The sequence below is a fragment of the Hippopotamus amphibius genome, chromosome 2 (genome assembly GCF_030028045.1).
Source record: "Hippopotamus amphibius kiboko isolate mHipAmp2 chromosome 2, mHipAmp2.hap2, whole genome shotgun sequence".
NCBI classification, from domain to species: Eukaryota; Metazoa; Chordata; class Mammalia; order Artiodactyla; family Hippopotamidae; genus Hippopotamus; species Hippopotamus amphibius.
Window position 1 is genome coordinate 149,443,956 of NC_080187.1, and position 17,193 is coordinate 149,461,148.

Consider the following 17,193-nt stretch of genomic DNA (forward strand, 5'->3'; position numbering starts at 1 on the left):
TTTCCTTCCTTTCTTTTTCCTTTTCTGTTAATTTTTTTTTCTATTCTGTCATCTCTACGGGAAGATGTCTATGTTTATATAATATTAAAATTTCAAATGGGTTTCCCAGAAATGCTGTGGGTATCTGGACAAATATTTCAGGCTTTTCTGGGAGGAAGCGGAAACTTTGAGACCTGCTATTGTTTCCTCTTGCTGGATGAAACCACGTTGCTTCGTAACAGTGGAGGAAACACCACTGTGGGGGTGGCACATCAGGACAGCCAGTGGGAGCACCAGTGGGGAGCCTCCCTGTTGTGCCTGCAGGTCTGCTCTGTTGGCAGCCGGACCTTGTGTTGTGCTGGCACCCGCTGCACTCCGTTCGGGCAGCTCCGGCACGCTCCCGCTCTCCTAGCGTCCGGTCCACAGCCCCGTGGGCACGAGGGATGGGTCTTCCACCACTCGTGCCGGCAGCAGGAGGCCTGAGATCTGCTCTCGCCCAGCTGCCCGGGGCCTCTCTGTCCTCCCTGCGGCCATGCTGCCCCTGGCTCCCTGGTCCCAGGGGGACGCCACTGGGGTTCCCGTCCCGTTATAACGTTTCCCACGCTTCCGTGGCGTGAGGTGGCTGATTTCTCCCCTCCGCTGATCCTGATTACACTGCACCCCGCAGATGACATGAAAATGCAATCTTTTTCCATAGGTTTGGAACTGACAAAGACATTCCCTAGTTTTATATGTTGCTGATCTTAGGGGCAGTCGGAGTGGGCGAGTGAGGTGGCTATGCACGTGGGTGTGACACCTGAACTTTGAACGGCAGCATTTTCTTTTTCTTTGTCTTTTAAAAGTTCTTATACATTTATTTATTTACTTATTTATTTAAGCCACGCTGCTTAGTTCCCTGACCACGGATCGAACCTGCTCCCTCTGCAGTGGAAGGGCGGAGTCCTAACCACTGGACCACCAGGGAAGCCCCAAGAACGGCACCACTTTTTCTAACAGCAGTGCTAACACAGTGCCCACCGTGAAGGATGAACTGTGGAACACCCATACAATGGAACGCTACACAGGTGATAAAAACGATTTAGACTGTTTAATAATCTAGAAAGATGCTCATCACAAATTGTCACGTGAAAAAGGAAGCTACTAAACAGCCTGAGCTCAATTTTGTGTACAAAAAGAACTCACATGTGTAGAAACAGACAAAAAGTACAACCTTTAAAAAAAGTTTAAAAAGATTAAATCTGGGTGGTAGTATACTGCATAATTTTTATTTTCCTTTTTACTGCATATTTTTGTTTTAAAATGTGGTCCTCTTTGCATTAGAGATTGAATTGAGGTTTGTTTTTTTCTTTTTTTTTTAAATAGGGACATGTCTTCGGCTTGATAAAACCAAACTGTCCCATGATTAATAGAGCTCATTTATTCCAATTCCTCAGATTTTGACGATGAGATGTCAGAAGCCCCAGGTTCGTTGCCCCAGGTCATGGGTAAATGAGAGGCAAGGCTGGATATAGAGAGGATCCACTAGGACTCCTGTATTTGGTGCTCCTTTTATACCCTGCAGCAGTCGCTGCAAATTCTCCCTGAAGGGTGGCTGCCTCCAGGTGGCTAGACAACGACTGTAAACCCCACAATCTCACAACCTCAGCACCTTTGGAAACTTACATGCACTGATTCCTGCAAACATCTCTGCAAACCGCGGATCTCTTTCCTGGGAAAAGATTGCGTCTGCCTTTTCCACAGATTTCCCGGCCTCGTGAACCCCGGCTGGTAGGTTGGGGACAGGAACCTGTTTGCACGTGAAAACACAAGAGCATCCTGCATGTAAGGCGCAGAAATGATCCCAGCAGTCACCCGCTCATCTGCCCCCTCCCTTGGAATCGACGGCATTTCAGGCTGGGGTGTTGTGTAGTGCAGGGAGCTTTCCTATATATGAAAGCCAAGAACAGGCAGGTAGGGGTGTGAATGAGAGGTCACAGAAAGGTCACTGGAGTCCCACTGATCACTTGGAGAGAGAGAGAGAAAAATAATCAACTTAGTCTAAATATCAGGAAAAGTGAACATAAAGTTTAAATGGAGAGAGAGGCCAGATACCAACACAAGCTGTGGTTTCTCTATGGCCAGAAGCAGTGAGAAGAGGAGGGGGTAGGAGGGGAGGGAGAGGGGCCTGGGGAGATGCAGAAGCAAAGGGGACAGGGCAGGTGAAGTGGGAGACACAGAGCGTGACAGCAAGAGGTACACTGAGAACACAGGGGCTCAGACTAAAGGCGGGAGGAGCAGCACGGAGGCTGCAGGCTGTCACGGTCCAGAGCCGCGCTGGGTGGGCTCCGAGCACTGGTGCTTGAGTTCCCTCACAGCCTCCGCATCTCAGTACCAGTAAGTCCCCTACATACGAACGAGTTCCGTTCCGAGAGCGCACTCATAAGTCCAACTTGTTCATAAGTCCAACAAAGTTAGCCTAGGTACCCAACTAACACAATCGGCTATATCGTACTGTACTGTAATAGGTTTATAATACTTTTCACATAAATAATACATAAAAAACAAATGTAAAAAATAAAGAAAACATTTTTAATCTTACAGTACAGTACCTTGAAAGTACAGTAGTACCAGCTACATCACCACTGCTATTACACTTGCTTCCAGACATCCTGGGCTTGAAATAAAGATCCTGTAATACAGTACTGTACAGTAAAGTACATAAAAGCACAACCACTTGTAGAGGATGCACGCCCGTGACAACGTCCACCTGACATGTGAGCTAACTTACGTGATTGGACATGTGAACGCACATTCGCATCTTTGAAAGTTGGCGACTTGAAGGTCCGTATGTAGGGGACGTACTGTCTGGCTGACTGCGGCTCCTAACGCTTCCTGTTTTACACGCCTTATGGCTCAGCTCTGCATGGGAGAGTCACAGTCAACCCCCCCCCCCCACCCCCGCCCACGCTCTGGGGACCAAAATGCTCTTTGCAGTGTGGGTGAGGGAGCAACAGCACCTACTGGGCTGAGGGGCGCAAGCTAAGGGTTGGATTTAGTCCGTAGTCCTCTGCTTGGAGACACTTTCGACTGGGAAAGTTTTCCAGAAATTCACCTGCGATAAGTCGTACGATGACAGCCCATCTCTCTGGTGCACTTCCAATTCCGCCTGCTGCTGCTGAAGCTGCCTGTGAAACGAGGAGTCAGCAGAGAGTTACCAGAACAGAAGTGGTGCTGACGGGGCGGAGCCAGAACTTACCCCGCTCCCCAAGGGCACAGTGGGAGACACCCGATGGATCTCTAAATTGTTCTCAGTTTTTACTGAGTTTATTTTTTAATGTCTCAAATCAAGCCCCCAAGCCTTGTATTTTAAGTTTAGGCTGCCAATATGTAGGAAATAAGTTTTGATTTATGACTTAGTTTTATGCAGGGTAAAAGACACCAACACTAATAGAGAAAAAAATTTAAGGCAAAATTCAGAAAAGCCGAATGATGCTGTTGGCTTCAGCCAACACTTGCTTCCTTGTAAGCTGGTAGGAGCAGATATCATCCCATCCAATTCTCACACTAAATTTTCACAGTGGTTCCTTTACCCCACGTTAAAATTAAGAGACTGCAGTTTCAAGAGGTCAAGCGATTGTCCAAGTTGGCTGACCAGCAAGTGGCCGTGACACGACGGAGCCGGGATGTGACCTAACCCGTCTGACCCCGATGGCTTTGCTCTCTGCATGGTACCGCGCTGCTTGGCTTGGGAAAGAAAAAGACTCCTTAGAGGAAAGGGCTGCTTGACATCTTAAAGTATGGAAACTGGGTTACTTTCAAGGTACAGTGAACCCTGCAGCTCAGAGCCTAAAAATGGGGCAGGCAAAAAATTATTGGCAAATTACTGACAAAAATCAGGCCCCCACTCTCGGCCATGAATCAATTTAAAGGATATGAACAGACCACTCAAACATAAACTAACACATAGTATGCAATATGTATACATATAATACATATATAACAAGCAAGTAATTAGGGAAATACTGTCACCATTAAAATAAGCGAAATAATAACTGCAAATTAAAATCACCTCGAAGTACAATTTTTCACCTACTAAGTTGGTAAAAACATGCTTAGCGTGGTGGCTTGGTGTTGAAACTACTCGGCTCACACTGTACATAGGAGAAGCGTGTGCGGACGCAATCTTCGTGGAAAGCAGTATGGTGACCACATAGGAGGTACGGCCCTAGTCACACCCTTCCAGGTGATCACCCTGCTGCCGGGGATTGTGCTAAGGAAATGATTCAGGGGCAGGAAACAAGAGCTATTCACGCAAAGCTGGCTGTATCAGGGGAGCAGCTTTGTACATTATGTATATTAATTTGCTGAGTAAATACTCCACGGTCACCAACAGTGACCAATGTGAAGACTATCTGGAAACACCAGAAGGTGTGATAAGAGCGTGTGGAAAAGTTCAGCATGAAATGTTATGGACACTACGATTACGGCTACAAACGTTATGTTCTAAGTGGGTGAACAAGATTGGAAACATGGAAAAAAATATCTTAAGTGTTTGCATTAATTGGAAAGATCTTCCTGGTCCATTTTCACTATTTTAAGGTAAGGATGACCCTAGGAGATCCCTTTGTACATCTCTGTACATTGAGCTTTTCTCAGCCCTGGCCAGGCCCTGGACAGGGAGGCAGCAGGACCCCTAGAGGAATGGCTCACAGATTCCCCGCCTACCTTCCCTCGAGGTGTGAGGTGCACGGAGAGCCCCGCAAGACCCTCCATGGGAAGGAACAGAGGGGCAGGCTGGTGTGGACCAGCTCAGTTAGGGGAACAGGTCCCTGCAGAGGGGCCACTGCAAGCTCACAGCTGGATACCTGAAACCTGAATCAGCAACCCAGGATCTGGAGGGCCCCTCTTGGAGGCGTGGTGGGGTCGGGCAGAGGGAGGGCAAAGACGCTGCCATCCACCGTGCATCCACCCCTGCCCTCTGCTACGACTCTGCACTCGTGAAACTCGCACCAGCTTCACGACGTGACACATACGCCCTTTACAAGTGGGGAAACGGAGGCCCACAGAGGCTCCGGGGCCGCAGAGAGTAGACGGCGCTCCCGGAAGGGGTGACTAACGAGGGTGTAGGGAAGGGGTTACCTAGCAGGTGTGGGGCAGTGGTAAGGGAGACCTGGCTCGGATACTGGAGAACCCCCGGACTAGCAGCAGTGGGGAGGGGAAGCCAGACCTCCCCCAGGGCCGAAGGGGCAGGGGGAGCCAGCGGGGGTCCGCTGATGACGGGCGGAGCCTGGCGCGGTGATGCAAGCAGCCCCCGCCCGCCTCGGGAGCTGGCTGGCCTCCTCTCACCCCGCCGTCTGCAACCGGTCCTTCCACTCGCCACACAACCGGAAACCCACTCACTCCTGTCCACACAGGACCTGCTCCTCTCCCGGGCACCTAACGGGGCAGAGTGCAGAGACAAGGTCTCAAGAGGCAAACGCGAAGTCAGCACAACCGCCAGGCTGGTAGGTGGTGAAGACTGAGCAAGGAGAGACTTTCCAGCTCTGACTGTAGAAGCATTCCTTCTACTGACCACTCTCAGCCAGTAAGAATGGAATGAACAGAGAGGATCCGGTCCCCACCTCCACTGACCCATCAATCCCTGGTCCCTCAGTTCCTCGGAGGGGCCCCTGGCCAGTCTCTGCCTGACCCCCATTGTCCTGGGGAGCCTGCTCCTTTCTGAGGCAGCCTGCTCCATTTGTAGACAGAAACAATAGAAAACATCCGTCCCCCAAACAGCCCAAACCTACCTTCCTACCACTCCCAGTTTGAGTTCCAATTCTGCCCTGGAGAAACACAAAATGACTTGAATTGTGTTTCTCAACTCTCTTTCTCGGCATCCAGAGACATGTACGGTCCGAACACTGTTCACTCCTCCAGCCACGCCTTTCATGGGGTGCTCCCGGTGTGTGTGTCCCCCGTAAGGGAAGACGTCCCAGAAGAGGACCCCAGCTGGAGGACCCGGTGGATCGTTTATTTGGAACCAAGCCCAGATGAGCCATCTCTTCAGTGAAGTGTGCTGAAACATCTAAACCAAGCTCTGTGCCAGGCACTGGAGGGAGGATGGTGACTCAGAACCACATGGTCCCTGCCCTAGGGGAGCTGACAGCCTCCAGGGGAAGCAAGCAATTGCTGTATGCCGAGTTAAGGCCACAACACGGGAAGAATGAGGTTCTATCTGAGCACAAGTACGTCTCCCAACCTAGGTGTGAGAGCCCAGGGAAAAGGTTAGCCATAAAACCAGCACCACGTGATTAACCACCAGGCAGTCTAAGCCCGTGCTTATAACACCAGGAAACAGGAGCACTAAAAATAATTTTCCCAAAAATGGATATTTCAAAAACATTAAAAAATTTGACATAATCATCAATAGAAAAATCACAACTTTCTATATTTGCTTATTCTTACTTGACAGTTTTGCTTTGTTTCATTTTGATTCATAACTCAAGGGCACCCTCATCTTTCATTTGCAGAGCCTCTAAAATCTGAGTGTGGTACTCAGAGCCAGTACTTCACCACCGTTTTCACATCTCTGCAAAAGTCCTATTTTACAGATGAAGAAACTGAGGCTCAGAGAGCTTCAGCAAAATGCCCAGGGTGACACGGGCCTGTATGGCGCACACAGGATTCAAAGCCAAGTCTATCTGGCTGCAGAACCCACACTCTGTCCCACAGATGTAATGGGAAGCATCATGTCATGCCTCCCATTCCAGAGCTGTGGGCCCCACGACACCGTCTTGAGCCACCAGGTGGGAGGAAAAAAAAAATCTGTGCTTTGGGATTTTTGGAGCAGTGAACTTCCCTTCATGGTGGGAATCCATGGACCACCCTCTCTTCCTGTCACGATTTTCCCAGAGCCCAACCTTCAACCCACAAGTGGGGACCACTCCTACCTTGTGGCTCAGCCTGGTATCCAGCCCAAGCACAGAATCTTGGTGAGTAGGCAAATGGGCTGCTGTGCCCAGGCGCCTGGCCGTGGGGTGAACGAGGCAGAAACCCAGTCCTCTCCACTCGCCCGGCTGCACACCCTGGGGCGGATCTCTGATGAGGGGAAGAAGGGCTTCTAATTTGCACAGCAGCGTGGTCAGGGCCAGAGGTGTTACGATGGGAGTTTGTTCTCAGCTCTGTTGCTTTGGGGGCTTTGAGAGCACAGAAAGCAACTTTCACTGGGATGTAGAAAGAAAATAAAGTCTCAGGCTTGGCTGGCAAATCCCCAGGATCCTAACCTCACTCCCCCTGTGGTCCGGACATCAGATTCTCTGTCCCGGCCTTTGGTTTCCGCTTCCGCAGCTGAGTGCATGGGGAAGAAGTGCTGACCTGCAGGCCACCCCATCCTGAGAAGAGGCCGAAGGAGCTTTCTCGGACATTTCACGGCCATAGAATAAAAATAAACCTTGGTGTGCTTGTAAATTCCAGAGAGGGAGAGGCACGGCCGCTCGGCTGAAAGCCGAGGGATGCGGGCTCCCACTGCCCCCCGCCACTGCCCCTGTTCTCCACCCATTAGCTGGGGGCCTGGAGCTAGTGATTAGAAACCAGCCACATTAAGCCCTGGCTTCCTGTCTGTGCGGGCCCCCTGCATCGAGAGGTGCAGGATGCTGGGCAGATGCTGTCAGTTATCTCTGACGCTCACAGGGCGGAGGTTTTTACTCAGCCTGAGTAAGTGAGCAACCAGCCATTGGGGGGGCACTCGGCAGCAGCGTGCGATCATACCCCTGGGAGTAACCGGAATCCGGCTTGGAGCTATCGGGGGGCTGGGCAAACTCGGCAGACCAGAGTGAGGCTAGTAACACCCACTGCTGATTGAGCGCCGTCTGCATGCCCATCGCGAAGGACTCTGGGTGTCTGTTAAGGGGTTTGGCATTGGTCTGACAGGGCGCGGCGTGAGGATGGTTTTAGTGAGGTGGCGTCTGGAGCCAGATGGAAGGCAGGGGGAACTGGTCGGGGAGGAGGACAGATGCTCAGCCGGGAGATAGCGAAATCCTGGATGGGGACATAGGAGAAGGGGCAGAGGAGGAGGAGGAGGGCCAGAGAGGACCCCAGCCAGAACCTGCGGGCTCCGGTTCTCTGCTGGGTTGTCTGCTGCGGGTGGATGAGAGGGTGGGACCCAAGACAAGTCCCAGGATGGTGACAGGGTGTTTCAGCCCCTTCCTGACTCTAAGCTCTGCAGAAACCAGGAATGACACCTTCCTTGCAGGTCTTCTTTGCTTCCTTGTACTCCCTGCTCCCACATCCTGCCAATGACAGGCTAGGTGGGCTGGGCCCAAGGCAGCTGTCCCTGAGGACGCGGGGATGGATCTGCCGTGACTGTGGGCGTGGTGGAGTTTCAAAGACACACGCACACATCAGTACAGCACGCAACTGTGGTTATGAAGACCCACGGTGACTTTGGAAGGGGCTGTCACACGACGAGGGCTCAGCCCCAGCAGATGCAAAGGGATGCTTTCACTGCCCCCCGCCCCAAGGGAGGCACAGCACCTGGGTCACGCAAATGACTCCTGCTCAGTAACAGCCCACAGCTTGTCTCCCTGAAAGAGTGTCCATCCCTAGACACCAAGATGTGGGCACATGTCAGAATTGTGCCACTGGCGTGCAAAATGGGAATCTGTGATTTCTGGACTCCGTTCCATTTTCCTGCATCAACGTAACAGGAAAATAGGCAAGGGTGACAAAGAGGCCTCAAACAGCTCCAAATGCTAACCATTAACACTCCACTTCCCTGGGGAATTTAAGGTCCTTTCCTTCACGAGTCTGCCTACTGCCGCCGACGTTTAGATGCAAATTTGAAGCAGGACGGCCTGTTCACATGACGGCTGCCACCGCCCTCTACTGTCCGCAGTAAACATTTCCTACTATCTTTACCCACTGAAGACCTTTCAGTCCTGCAGACGCTAGCTCAGGACTCTGCTGTGAGTCCGTGTGCCGAGGGGCATCCTCACCCCATCTAACCTCCATTAGCTGCCAGGAGCAATCTTCCCGAGAAGAGGTGTAGGGACACCCCTTGGACGGAATGTTCTGTTTTGTCAACAATGCCTGACTTTCGGGAAAATAAATCAAAGCCTCTGCCTGTGATTGCTTTTAGGAGGAGGGGCTTCCCTTCCCTTCCAGACCCCGATGCAGCGCTACCTGCTGGGCGGGGATGCTTTCTCAGAGGCCCTGGGTAGAAGCGTGAATTCTCTGCCTCCCTTGGCAGACTGCGTTTTCACCTGCCCCTTCCTTCTGCCGCCTACTTCTCACGCTCTCCATGTGACAGGAGACTTCTGGGGAGGGGGGCAGGGACCAGAACAGGGCATCCTGAGTTTCCTGGACGCCTGGCACCGTGTTCCGTGAATTGTCGCAACAAAGCACCTAACTGTGATGGCTGAAGCTTGTATTCATGTTGGAAGTGAATGCAGAATGGTGAAAAAGGTAAAACTACCAAAACCCCCCAAAAGGGGAGCCTCAGTCTGTTCTTCTGCCCCAAGTCTACAGGACTTGGCCTGGTCCCCAGCCCGGCACCATGCTCTCTACGGCAGGGGGAGGCCTGCAGGCGAGCAGCTTCAGTGACAGGTGGGCTGTTCCCACCACACCCTCAAAGGCTCTCTTGCAACAGGCCCTAGACACTAGGTACCACACACATGGTGGCAGGAGGACTGGGAGGGAGCCCGGCTGTGGGGAAGGAAGGCAGGCAGGGATGAACGGAAGAGAAGAGGGACAGGATTGCAGGAGGAGGCGGCTTCCACCAGGAGCCGGTCAATATGTTGGCATCAAAAGGGTGGATGTTCTAGAAGAGTACCCGCGGCTGGTAGTGCGGGGTGGGCTCTCCCGTTTCCACGGCTTCAGGCACAGGCAGCTGGTGGGCAGGGCTGGAGGGGGCTGGGACAGGCGGTTGGGGGAGCCTGTGGACGAGCTGTGGCTGGAACGGACGCTGAGTAGGTCTCTCGCTCACGTCAGCCTCGTCCCACTGCCCGTCCCTGGCTCCAAGTCATCGAGCATACCTGTTACCTTCATCCTAGGAGCGCCTGGAGGTCAGGCCTGCGTCTCACCTCCACACCCGCTCTGCTGAACAAAGAAGGAGCCATGGGATCCCGAGCCCTGCCTGTCTGACTCTTCCTCCTGTTTCTTGAGCTTCGCAGATTTCTCCAAGGACAGGGCGGGACACAGGCCTGGCACTAGCGGGCGCCGCTCTGCTCCCTCTCCTGCTCAGGTCGGGGGAAGTGGGAGAAGCAAAAAACCCTCCATTTGACTGAATTTACCAAGCAGCGACTAGACAAAGTCAGACAGTAAAAAATAATAGTTACCTTTTTGCATGCCTGGATCTACAACATAACTAGATTTACTCCTGCTATTCTCACCACCAAGCAAGTCTTGACTAGAAGACGGAGGTGCAGGAAGAATCAGAGCATCAAGCAAGCCAAGGTAAGATGTAAAGAGAAAGGAGTTGGTCAGACAGTTCGGGAAGAATGACCAGTGAGAGCGAGTGGTTGATGGGGGTCCCTGGTGGCTGCAAGTTAGCAGAGCTGGGTGCCACAGCCAGGCTCTCGGGGGTCAGAAGAGATGCACAGTGAGGGGGCTCCAGTACAGACAGGCGGCAGGGCCAGCTGTGAGGAAAGCAAGGAGAATTGGCAAGACAGGGGTTTTCTAAGATCAGGAAACCACGTGCCTCAGTGAGGGCCGTAGGAGGGAGCTTGTGGCGGGAATGGACAAGAACCCGGGCCACGGGAGACAGAGGATGCGCTCAGAGCTAGAAAGTGGAGGGCTTGGCCCTGGACGGAGGAGCCAGTAGAGCAGGAGTGGAGGGGATGGAGCAGACCCCCACATGAACAAGGAGAGGTTCACAGAGGGCCCCGGCTTCTCTGTTCACTGGAAGGCAACACAATGTCCACAGAGTTAGAAGAAAGCGCGCGCTTAGTAGATCTGGGGCAGCCTGGAAAGAACACGCCTAGAACCTGCCGAGCAGCTGCGGCAGGTGGAGAGGGGATGCCGCCGCCTCCAGAGCAGCGGTGATGACCACCGCAGACCCCATGGCCTGGGGCTGCTGCTCCGCCCGAGCAAGGCGCACGCACCATCTACGTGCAGGATCCAAGGCGGGGGGGGGGGCTCTGTCATTCTCCTCACTTTACAGATGAGCCGCTGAGGCTTCGAAAGAGCAGGTGACTTGCCCAGGTGGGAGCTGGGATTGAAACCCAGGCCACCTGTCCTCTGAGGGATCTTGTGTGGACCCATCTGTCCAGCTCTGTACTTTGTGGCCCAGGAGCAGGGCCAAAGCCGAGACACTGAGGGTGGTGCTAGAAAGGAGGCTGCTTTGTGGGACCCAGATGGGAACCCCCAAACCCGGCGAGCTGGGATACGGCAACGGAGAGCCCCGAGGCAAGCCAGGAGGTGACAGTGACTGCCTGGAGGCGTCAGTGCCCTTGGGGCTGTCGGCAGAAGAGGATGGGGAGGTGCCTGGTGGGGAGCAGACTCCACGGACTCAGTGTTGAACCTGGGAAAGTGGAGGACGGCAGTGCCATTGACCGGTACGGGGAGACAGGCACAGTTCTCACCAGTCAGCCCATCTCACAACCCTGCAGGCTGCGGTCCCCCAACACACTGGGCACAGCTTCCGTGTGCTCCCGTACACCTGGACATTGTTTTGTCTTCGTTCACGTTAGTTCCTATTGTATTTTCTCGAGAGAAAGTCCAGAGAAGGAGGCGTGACCTGCCTGTATCTAGGAGCCAGACCTCATCTAATCCTCAAGGAAACCTGAGAAGGAGGTGTTATCACCCCTTCCAAGGTGCGGCATGAAGGCCGAGAGAGAAAGGAACACACCAGTCAAGGTCACATGGCCAGGAAGTGGGGGGCCCAAGACCGGAGCGCGGGTCTGTGTGTTAACACACGTGGGATACAACAGTGCTGATGCCAGCAGAGATCTTGGGGGGACTGTGACAGTGACAGTGACGGGGCTGCAGAGAAACCATGTGTCCCTGGGGTGCCCCCCCACACTGCCTGCCCCCATGCCCCAGAGCTGCCAAGAGGCTCAGGCTCACTCCGCCACCCCCAGCAGGACCAAGAAACCAGGCCAGGCAGCAGGCACACCAGTGAGGCAAGAGGAAGCCCCCAGCTCTGCCCTGCTGGGCTCTGCAGAGAAAAGAGCACGGGAAATCAGAGCACCTCCAACCCACAGTGCCGACGGAGAGGGCGAGCCATGGGGGTCGTCGCCCAGCGCTGGGGTCTCACATGTTGGGAGGGACCTGAGAAGGGGGACTCAGGAGGGAGGCAGTGATGGGGAGACAGTCCCCCTCCTCCTGCTCCTTAGCCCCTGCAGGGATTTCCAGCTGCTGGTAGAGCCAGAGTCTGCAGGGAGAAAAGAGCCCCCTGGAGTAGGGGAGTACCAGCACCAGCTCGGGACCCGGGGAGGGGAAGGCGGGGTACGTACTTGACGTTGGTGTTGGTGCAGATGATGTACTCAATCTCGTCGGAATAGGGGTTCTGGAAGGTGAAGCTGCTGGTGCGAATCAACACCCACTCCCGGTTCTTGGTGCGGAATCGATACATGACCGATAGCACTTGGCCTTTCAGCTTCACCACCTGAGCAAACATTTGGAGAAGGAAGTCAGCGGGAGGAAGGATGGTGCCAGACAGAGCGGGGAGAGGTGGCCAGCGGGAGCTCAGGACGGGAGCATCATAGCCAAAGACAGGCATGGAGGGAGGGCGGGGGTGGGAGAGAGCGGTCACCCGATAGGACCCCTCTGTCTCCTTCCCCTGTGAGACAGGGCACTGCATCTGGGTGGTTCTGTCGCCACTGTGGGAGAAACCAACTAGTCAATGCCCATTTTATATCAGAGTGTTTTAGCTTTTACAGATCAGATCATGGAAACTATTAAGTCGGAGGGTGCCCCTTTTTGCCTTGGCTGCTGGGGTGCTCTGGGTTTGATGTCAGTGCCCCCGAGCAGTAATGCTCTCACTCAGATAGGTAGTGACATTGCGTTCATGGGTTTATTTCACGATACCTCACATTAAGAAATTCTTAAACTCTGTTTAACATTGTAGATTGGATTAAATGTTCTCTCTGGGAGGAGATATATTACAACAACAAATTTCTGTGCATTATTTGTATGCATGTATCTATTACTACTTTTTTTTTCTGGCTGTACCGTGCAGTATGTGGGATCTTAGTTCCCAGACCAGGGATCGAACCTGTGCCCCCTGCATTGGGAGCACAGAGTCTTAACCTCTGGACCACCAGGGACCCCTCTAATATTACTTTTATGTTGCAGTATGGTTTCCAAAATACTTCCAAATGCAATCCCTCATAAGAACTTGGAGAGGTGGGCTTCACTATTTACAGAGGATAACACTGACTGTCACAGAAATAAACTAAGTTGCCCAAGATCAGACAACTGTGGTGGAAAAGCTGGGACGGGAACCAAGATCTTGCTTCCAAACCACAAGTGTGTTTCAGTGGACACACGGCTAGCTTTCCTGTTCTGTGCAGACACACACCATCTATCACACGCAGAAACCTGAAGATGTGGAGCTGGGCAGGCGTGGGTACAGAAGATGGCACTCAGGGCCATTCAGCTGAAGCAGGAATGGAAGGAGAAGGGATCCAGATGGCTGCTGTGTCCGGGCCTGGGTGTGATCATGCCCCCAGGACAAGCAAGGCCAACAGAAGCGGCCCCTCTTGGCCCGTGCACCCCAGATCCAGGGGCTGGTCGGCACGGGAAGGCCCTGGGCTCTGGGCAGCCAGCTGGCTGGTCTGACTGCAGACCATAGTGTGACCAGAGATGAGAATAGGGACCTGGTCCCAGGGGTCAGGGGAGGACACTTTATTCTGGGTTGGACGTCAGCAGCCAGCGGGGACAGGGACCACTTGGTCACCGAGTCTCCCCCACCTTCAGCCCAGGGCCTGGCACAGGGCAGGTGCCTCTAGCACATTTCCTGAGCTGACCGGGTGGGTCTTTGCCTTGGGCTAACAGCGGACCCATCATCCTCTTTCTGCGCCACCCCTGCAGAGCAGGATGAGATGAAACCTGAGGGTGCTGGGCTCCCTGGTGGGAAATTCCACGTGATAAAGACATCAGACCAAAAGCGCAAGGAGGGGAGACCCTTCCCGGCACTACACGTGAGGAGGCAAAGCTGTGGGGTGAGGCCAGACCGGGGGCTCTGGAAGGCCTACTCCTCGCCACCCCCCAATCCCCCCACCGCCCCAGCAAGCCTGCAGCCTGACAGGAAGCTGGCCAGAGGTCAAGGTCATGTGCCCCTCGGGTGGGTATTCTCAGGGGTCCTCTGGGGCACTCCTCTGGGTCTGCAGAAAGCACACGGGACACAGGCAGTGTCCCCATTGTGAGACAACATCTTCTGTGCTCTAAAGCTCGGGAAGGCCCTTTTTCATGTTTCCTCTAACCAGGATGCCTGAGATGGTGTGAAATTTCTGAATTCCATGTAACAAACACTCCCAAAGCACCACCTGTGTGCAAACTCAGCCCCGGGAGCTGTGGCTGAAGAGCAGAGGGAGGGAGCGCAGCCCTGCACCTGCCTTAGGGCCGATCCCGTGCATGTCACCTCGAGCAGTCCTCACAGCAGTATTTTGCGTATCTGGAAACCGAGCCTCAAAGGAGTTAACCATCCTGTCAAAGCCTTATGACTGAGGAGGGGCAGAGACGGGATGGGATCCCAGACCTACCTGACCCAGTGCCCTCTGTCTTTTTGTGAATCTCTATCGCTGAGACAGAACCCTTGTCCCCAAAGAGCTTCTCACTTAGCATGGGCAGGGCAGGGGCATGGGTGACTGTACTCAGAGAGAGCAAAAACCACTATAGAAACATAAGGCTGAGGCAGCAGACAGGCCCCACGCTGGGCAGCTGGAATCCGTTCGCTGTGGTCAGATACTCCAAAATAGCAGGAGCGAGAGAAGAGCTGGGCCCTGCCCAGATGAGAGATAAAAGACCACATATTCCTCATTCTCCAAGTCAAGGAGACCTTCCTGACTACACATGTGCAGAAAAGACTCCTTGAAGGTCAAAAAGGAAAGGGGCACCACCCCACAGTAAGTGATGTCAACCTGCCCATGGGCCTCTTTGCTGGAATCCACCTTGGCTAAGAGATGCTCACGCACACATGGGAGGACCCTGAGATGATCCAAATTCGGACTCAGAACCAGGCAAAGCAAGATGATTGACCAAAGGAAACCTGGAAGAAGTGCCCCATAAAAGTGATTCAAACCACCACGAGCACGCGACTCTCTCTGAGCCTGCCCATGTGTCTATCCACACGTATTCTTTTTCCTCCTAATAAACGCTGTTTCACTACTTTCCATCTTTGTGGGAAATCTTTTCTGAAAAGCTGAAGGGCCAGGGCCTTCTCACTGGCCACTAGTCTCGTGGTTAGGATTCAGCGCTCTCACTGCTGCAACCTGACCTCAGTCTCTGGCCAGGGAACAGAAATCCTGCCTCAAGCTGTTGTGGCCCAGGCCACCCGAGATTAAGATCAGGTACCAGGAAGTCGAGGAGACAGCCTTTCTCAGGATCCAGAAAGGGGTCCTGGAGGGAGATGGGTTTGGGTAGAACGTTGGCAAGTGAAGCTATGGGGAGGGCTCTCCTGGCAGAAGACACAGCGTGAGCAAATGTTTGGGGGCGGGGAGACCTGAGGTGTGACGGGTACGGGCCTAGGCGTGTAAGGCAGGGCGGGTATCACAGTCCAGGCCTGGAGACCAGGCTGGTGCGTTCGACTGCGCTTTATTCCGGTGGGATGCTACTCCCTGAGATCACGAAGGCCAGGCGTGAACCCAGACTAGCCCAGCTCTTCCTGAAGACAGCTTTACTGTCACCACCATCACCACCACCACCAATATCACCATGGAAGGCATCTGAGCAGAGAGAAGAAGGATCCTGCCTTAAATCTCACTGGGTTCCACTCTTCCATCTGACTTCTAGGTCAACTGGGATCCACAGAGGGGATCCAAGAGCAGAGTCCAGGGTGACTCAGGATTCCCAGCCCCTGGGCTGGTGTGCTGTCACCCCACCAACCTCAAATTCCTCACAAACTCGATCCCACTCTAAGGTCTCACGTCTGGGCCCTTCAAATGCTTTTGTTTAAATCCAGAGTTCAAGGGCTGACTCCAAACGGACACAGCCTCCTCCGTGCTTTTGCAGAAACAAGCCACTTCCCTTTATCAACATCGGTCCCTCACCCCGACCACTGCTGGCTGCAACCCAAAGAACACAAGCGAGAGGCCCAGGCCCGGCGCTCTCCAGGATGCCCCTGTGGCCGCTGCCCGCTGAGCCCTGTGACCCCCGCCCTGGCCGGCGGCTCGGGTGTGGCTGCTTTGGCTTCGCCTCCCCCCTAAGGAATGAGGTGGCTGCTCTCAGAGCGAGGGTTACTTAAGCCGAATACCGAATACCGGCGTGGGATCGATATTAAATTCCTTCCTTTGCTTTTCAGAACCAACCAGGTTCTGACAGCGTCAGCAGTTTAAAATCTCAGCGGTGCTGTCAGACGGTGAGGCTTGTGTCTGGGGTGTAGTGATGGAGATGGATGCTCCGGAAGGAGACAGGCTCCAGCCTTAGCTCTGTTATCACCTTGCTGTGTGATTTGGGGCAGATGACTGAACCTCTCTGAGTCCTGGTTTCCTCTGCAAAAAAGCAGGGATGATAATATACTGTGAAGGATTGGGGATTGCACAGGATAATGTGTGACAAAGAGTCTGGCTGGTTACTAACAGTGATGGAAGGAAGGGGTCCCATTACTGTTAGAGCTTCATTTCCATATGAAAATGAAGCCAACCCAAGTCCAAACAGGACGATGCCAGACCATGCAGTTTATAATAATTTCCACACATTTAGCAAAGATATGGCATAAGAGATATGCTCTCCCAATGCTTACTGAATGATTAACCATTCTGATTTCACATTTTTTCCAAAATGAAAGTCACCTGCTATGGGTCATAATCTATTTAGACTACTTTATTAAGAGCATCCATGTGCAGACTCCACAGCCAGTGGTGGAGATGCTGGTGAAAAGCACAAATGTGCAGTGTGCCTGCAGGGAGCTTGTGTGTTAGTGGAGGAGACAGGAGAGAAAAAAAAAATGGAATTCAATGGACAAAGAAAACAATTGAAAACTGGAATAACTACTGTAGCGGAAAAATGAAGGGCTGAGAAGGAGGTTAGGGGATTTTCCTCAACTAGGGTAGTCATTGATGGGGGTCTCTGAGGTGACAGGAATTAAAATCTAAA

The 17,193-nt window shown here is 53.2% G+C and overlaps 1 protein-coding gene across 4 annotated transcripts in view; it reads right to left on the bottom strand.

The window, feature by feature from the left end:
* ARNT2 (aryl hydrocarbon receptor nuclear translocator 2) overlaps positions 1-17,193 on the bottom strand; it is a 197,879-nt gene that overhangs the window by 25,289 nt on the left and 155,397 nt on the right. For all 4 annotated transcript variants that reach the window (XM_057724319.1, XM_057724320.1, XM_057724318.1 and 1 more), the window contains 3 exons: positions 12,393-12,544; positions 3,071-3,143; positions 1,642-1,765 (listed from right to left, as the gene is read on the bottom strand). In XM_057724319.1, the coding sequence (XP_057580302.1) occupies positions 1,642-1,765; positions 3,071-3,143; positions 12,393-12,544 (349 nt within the window). The remainder of the gene's footprint in view (positions 1-1,641; positions 1,766-3,070; positions 3,144-12,392; positions 12,545-17,193) is intronic.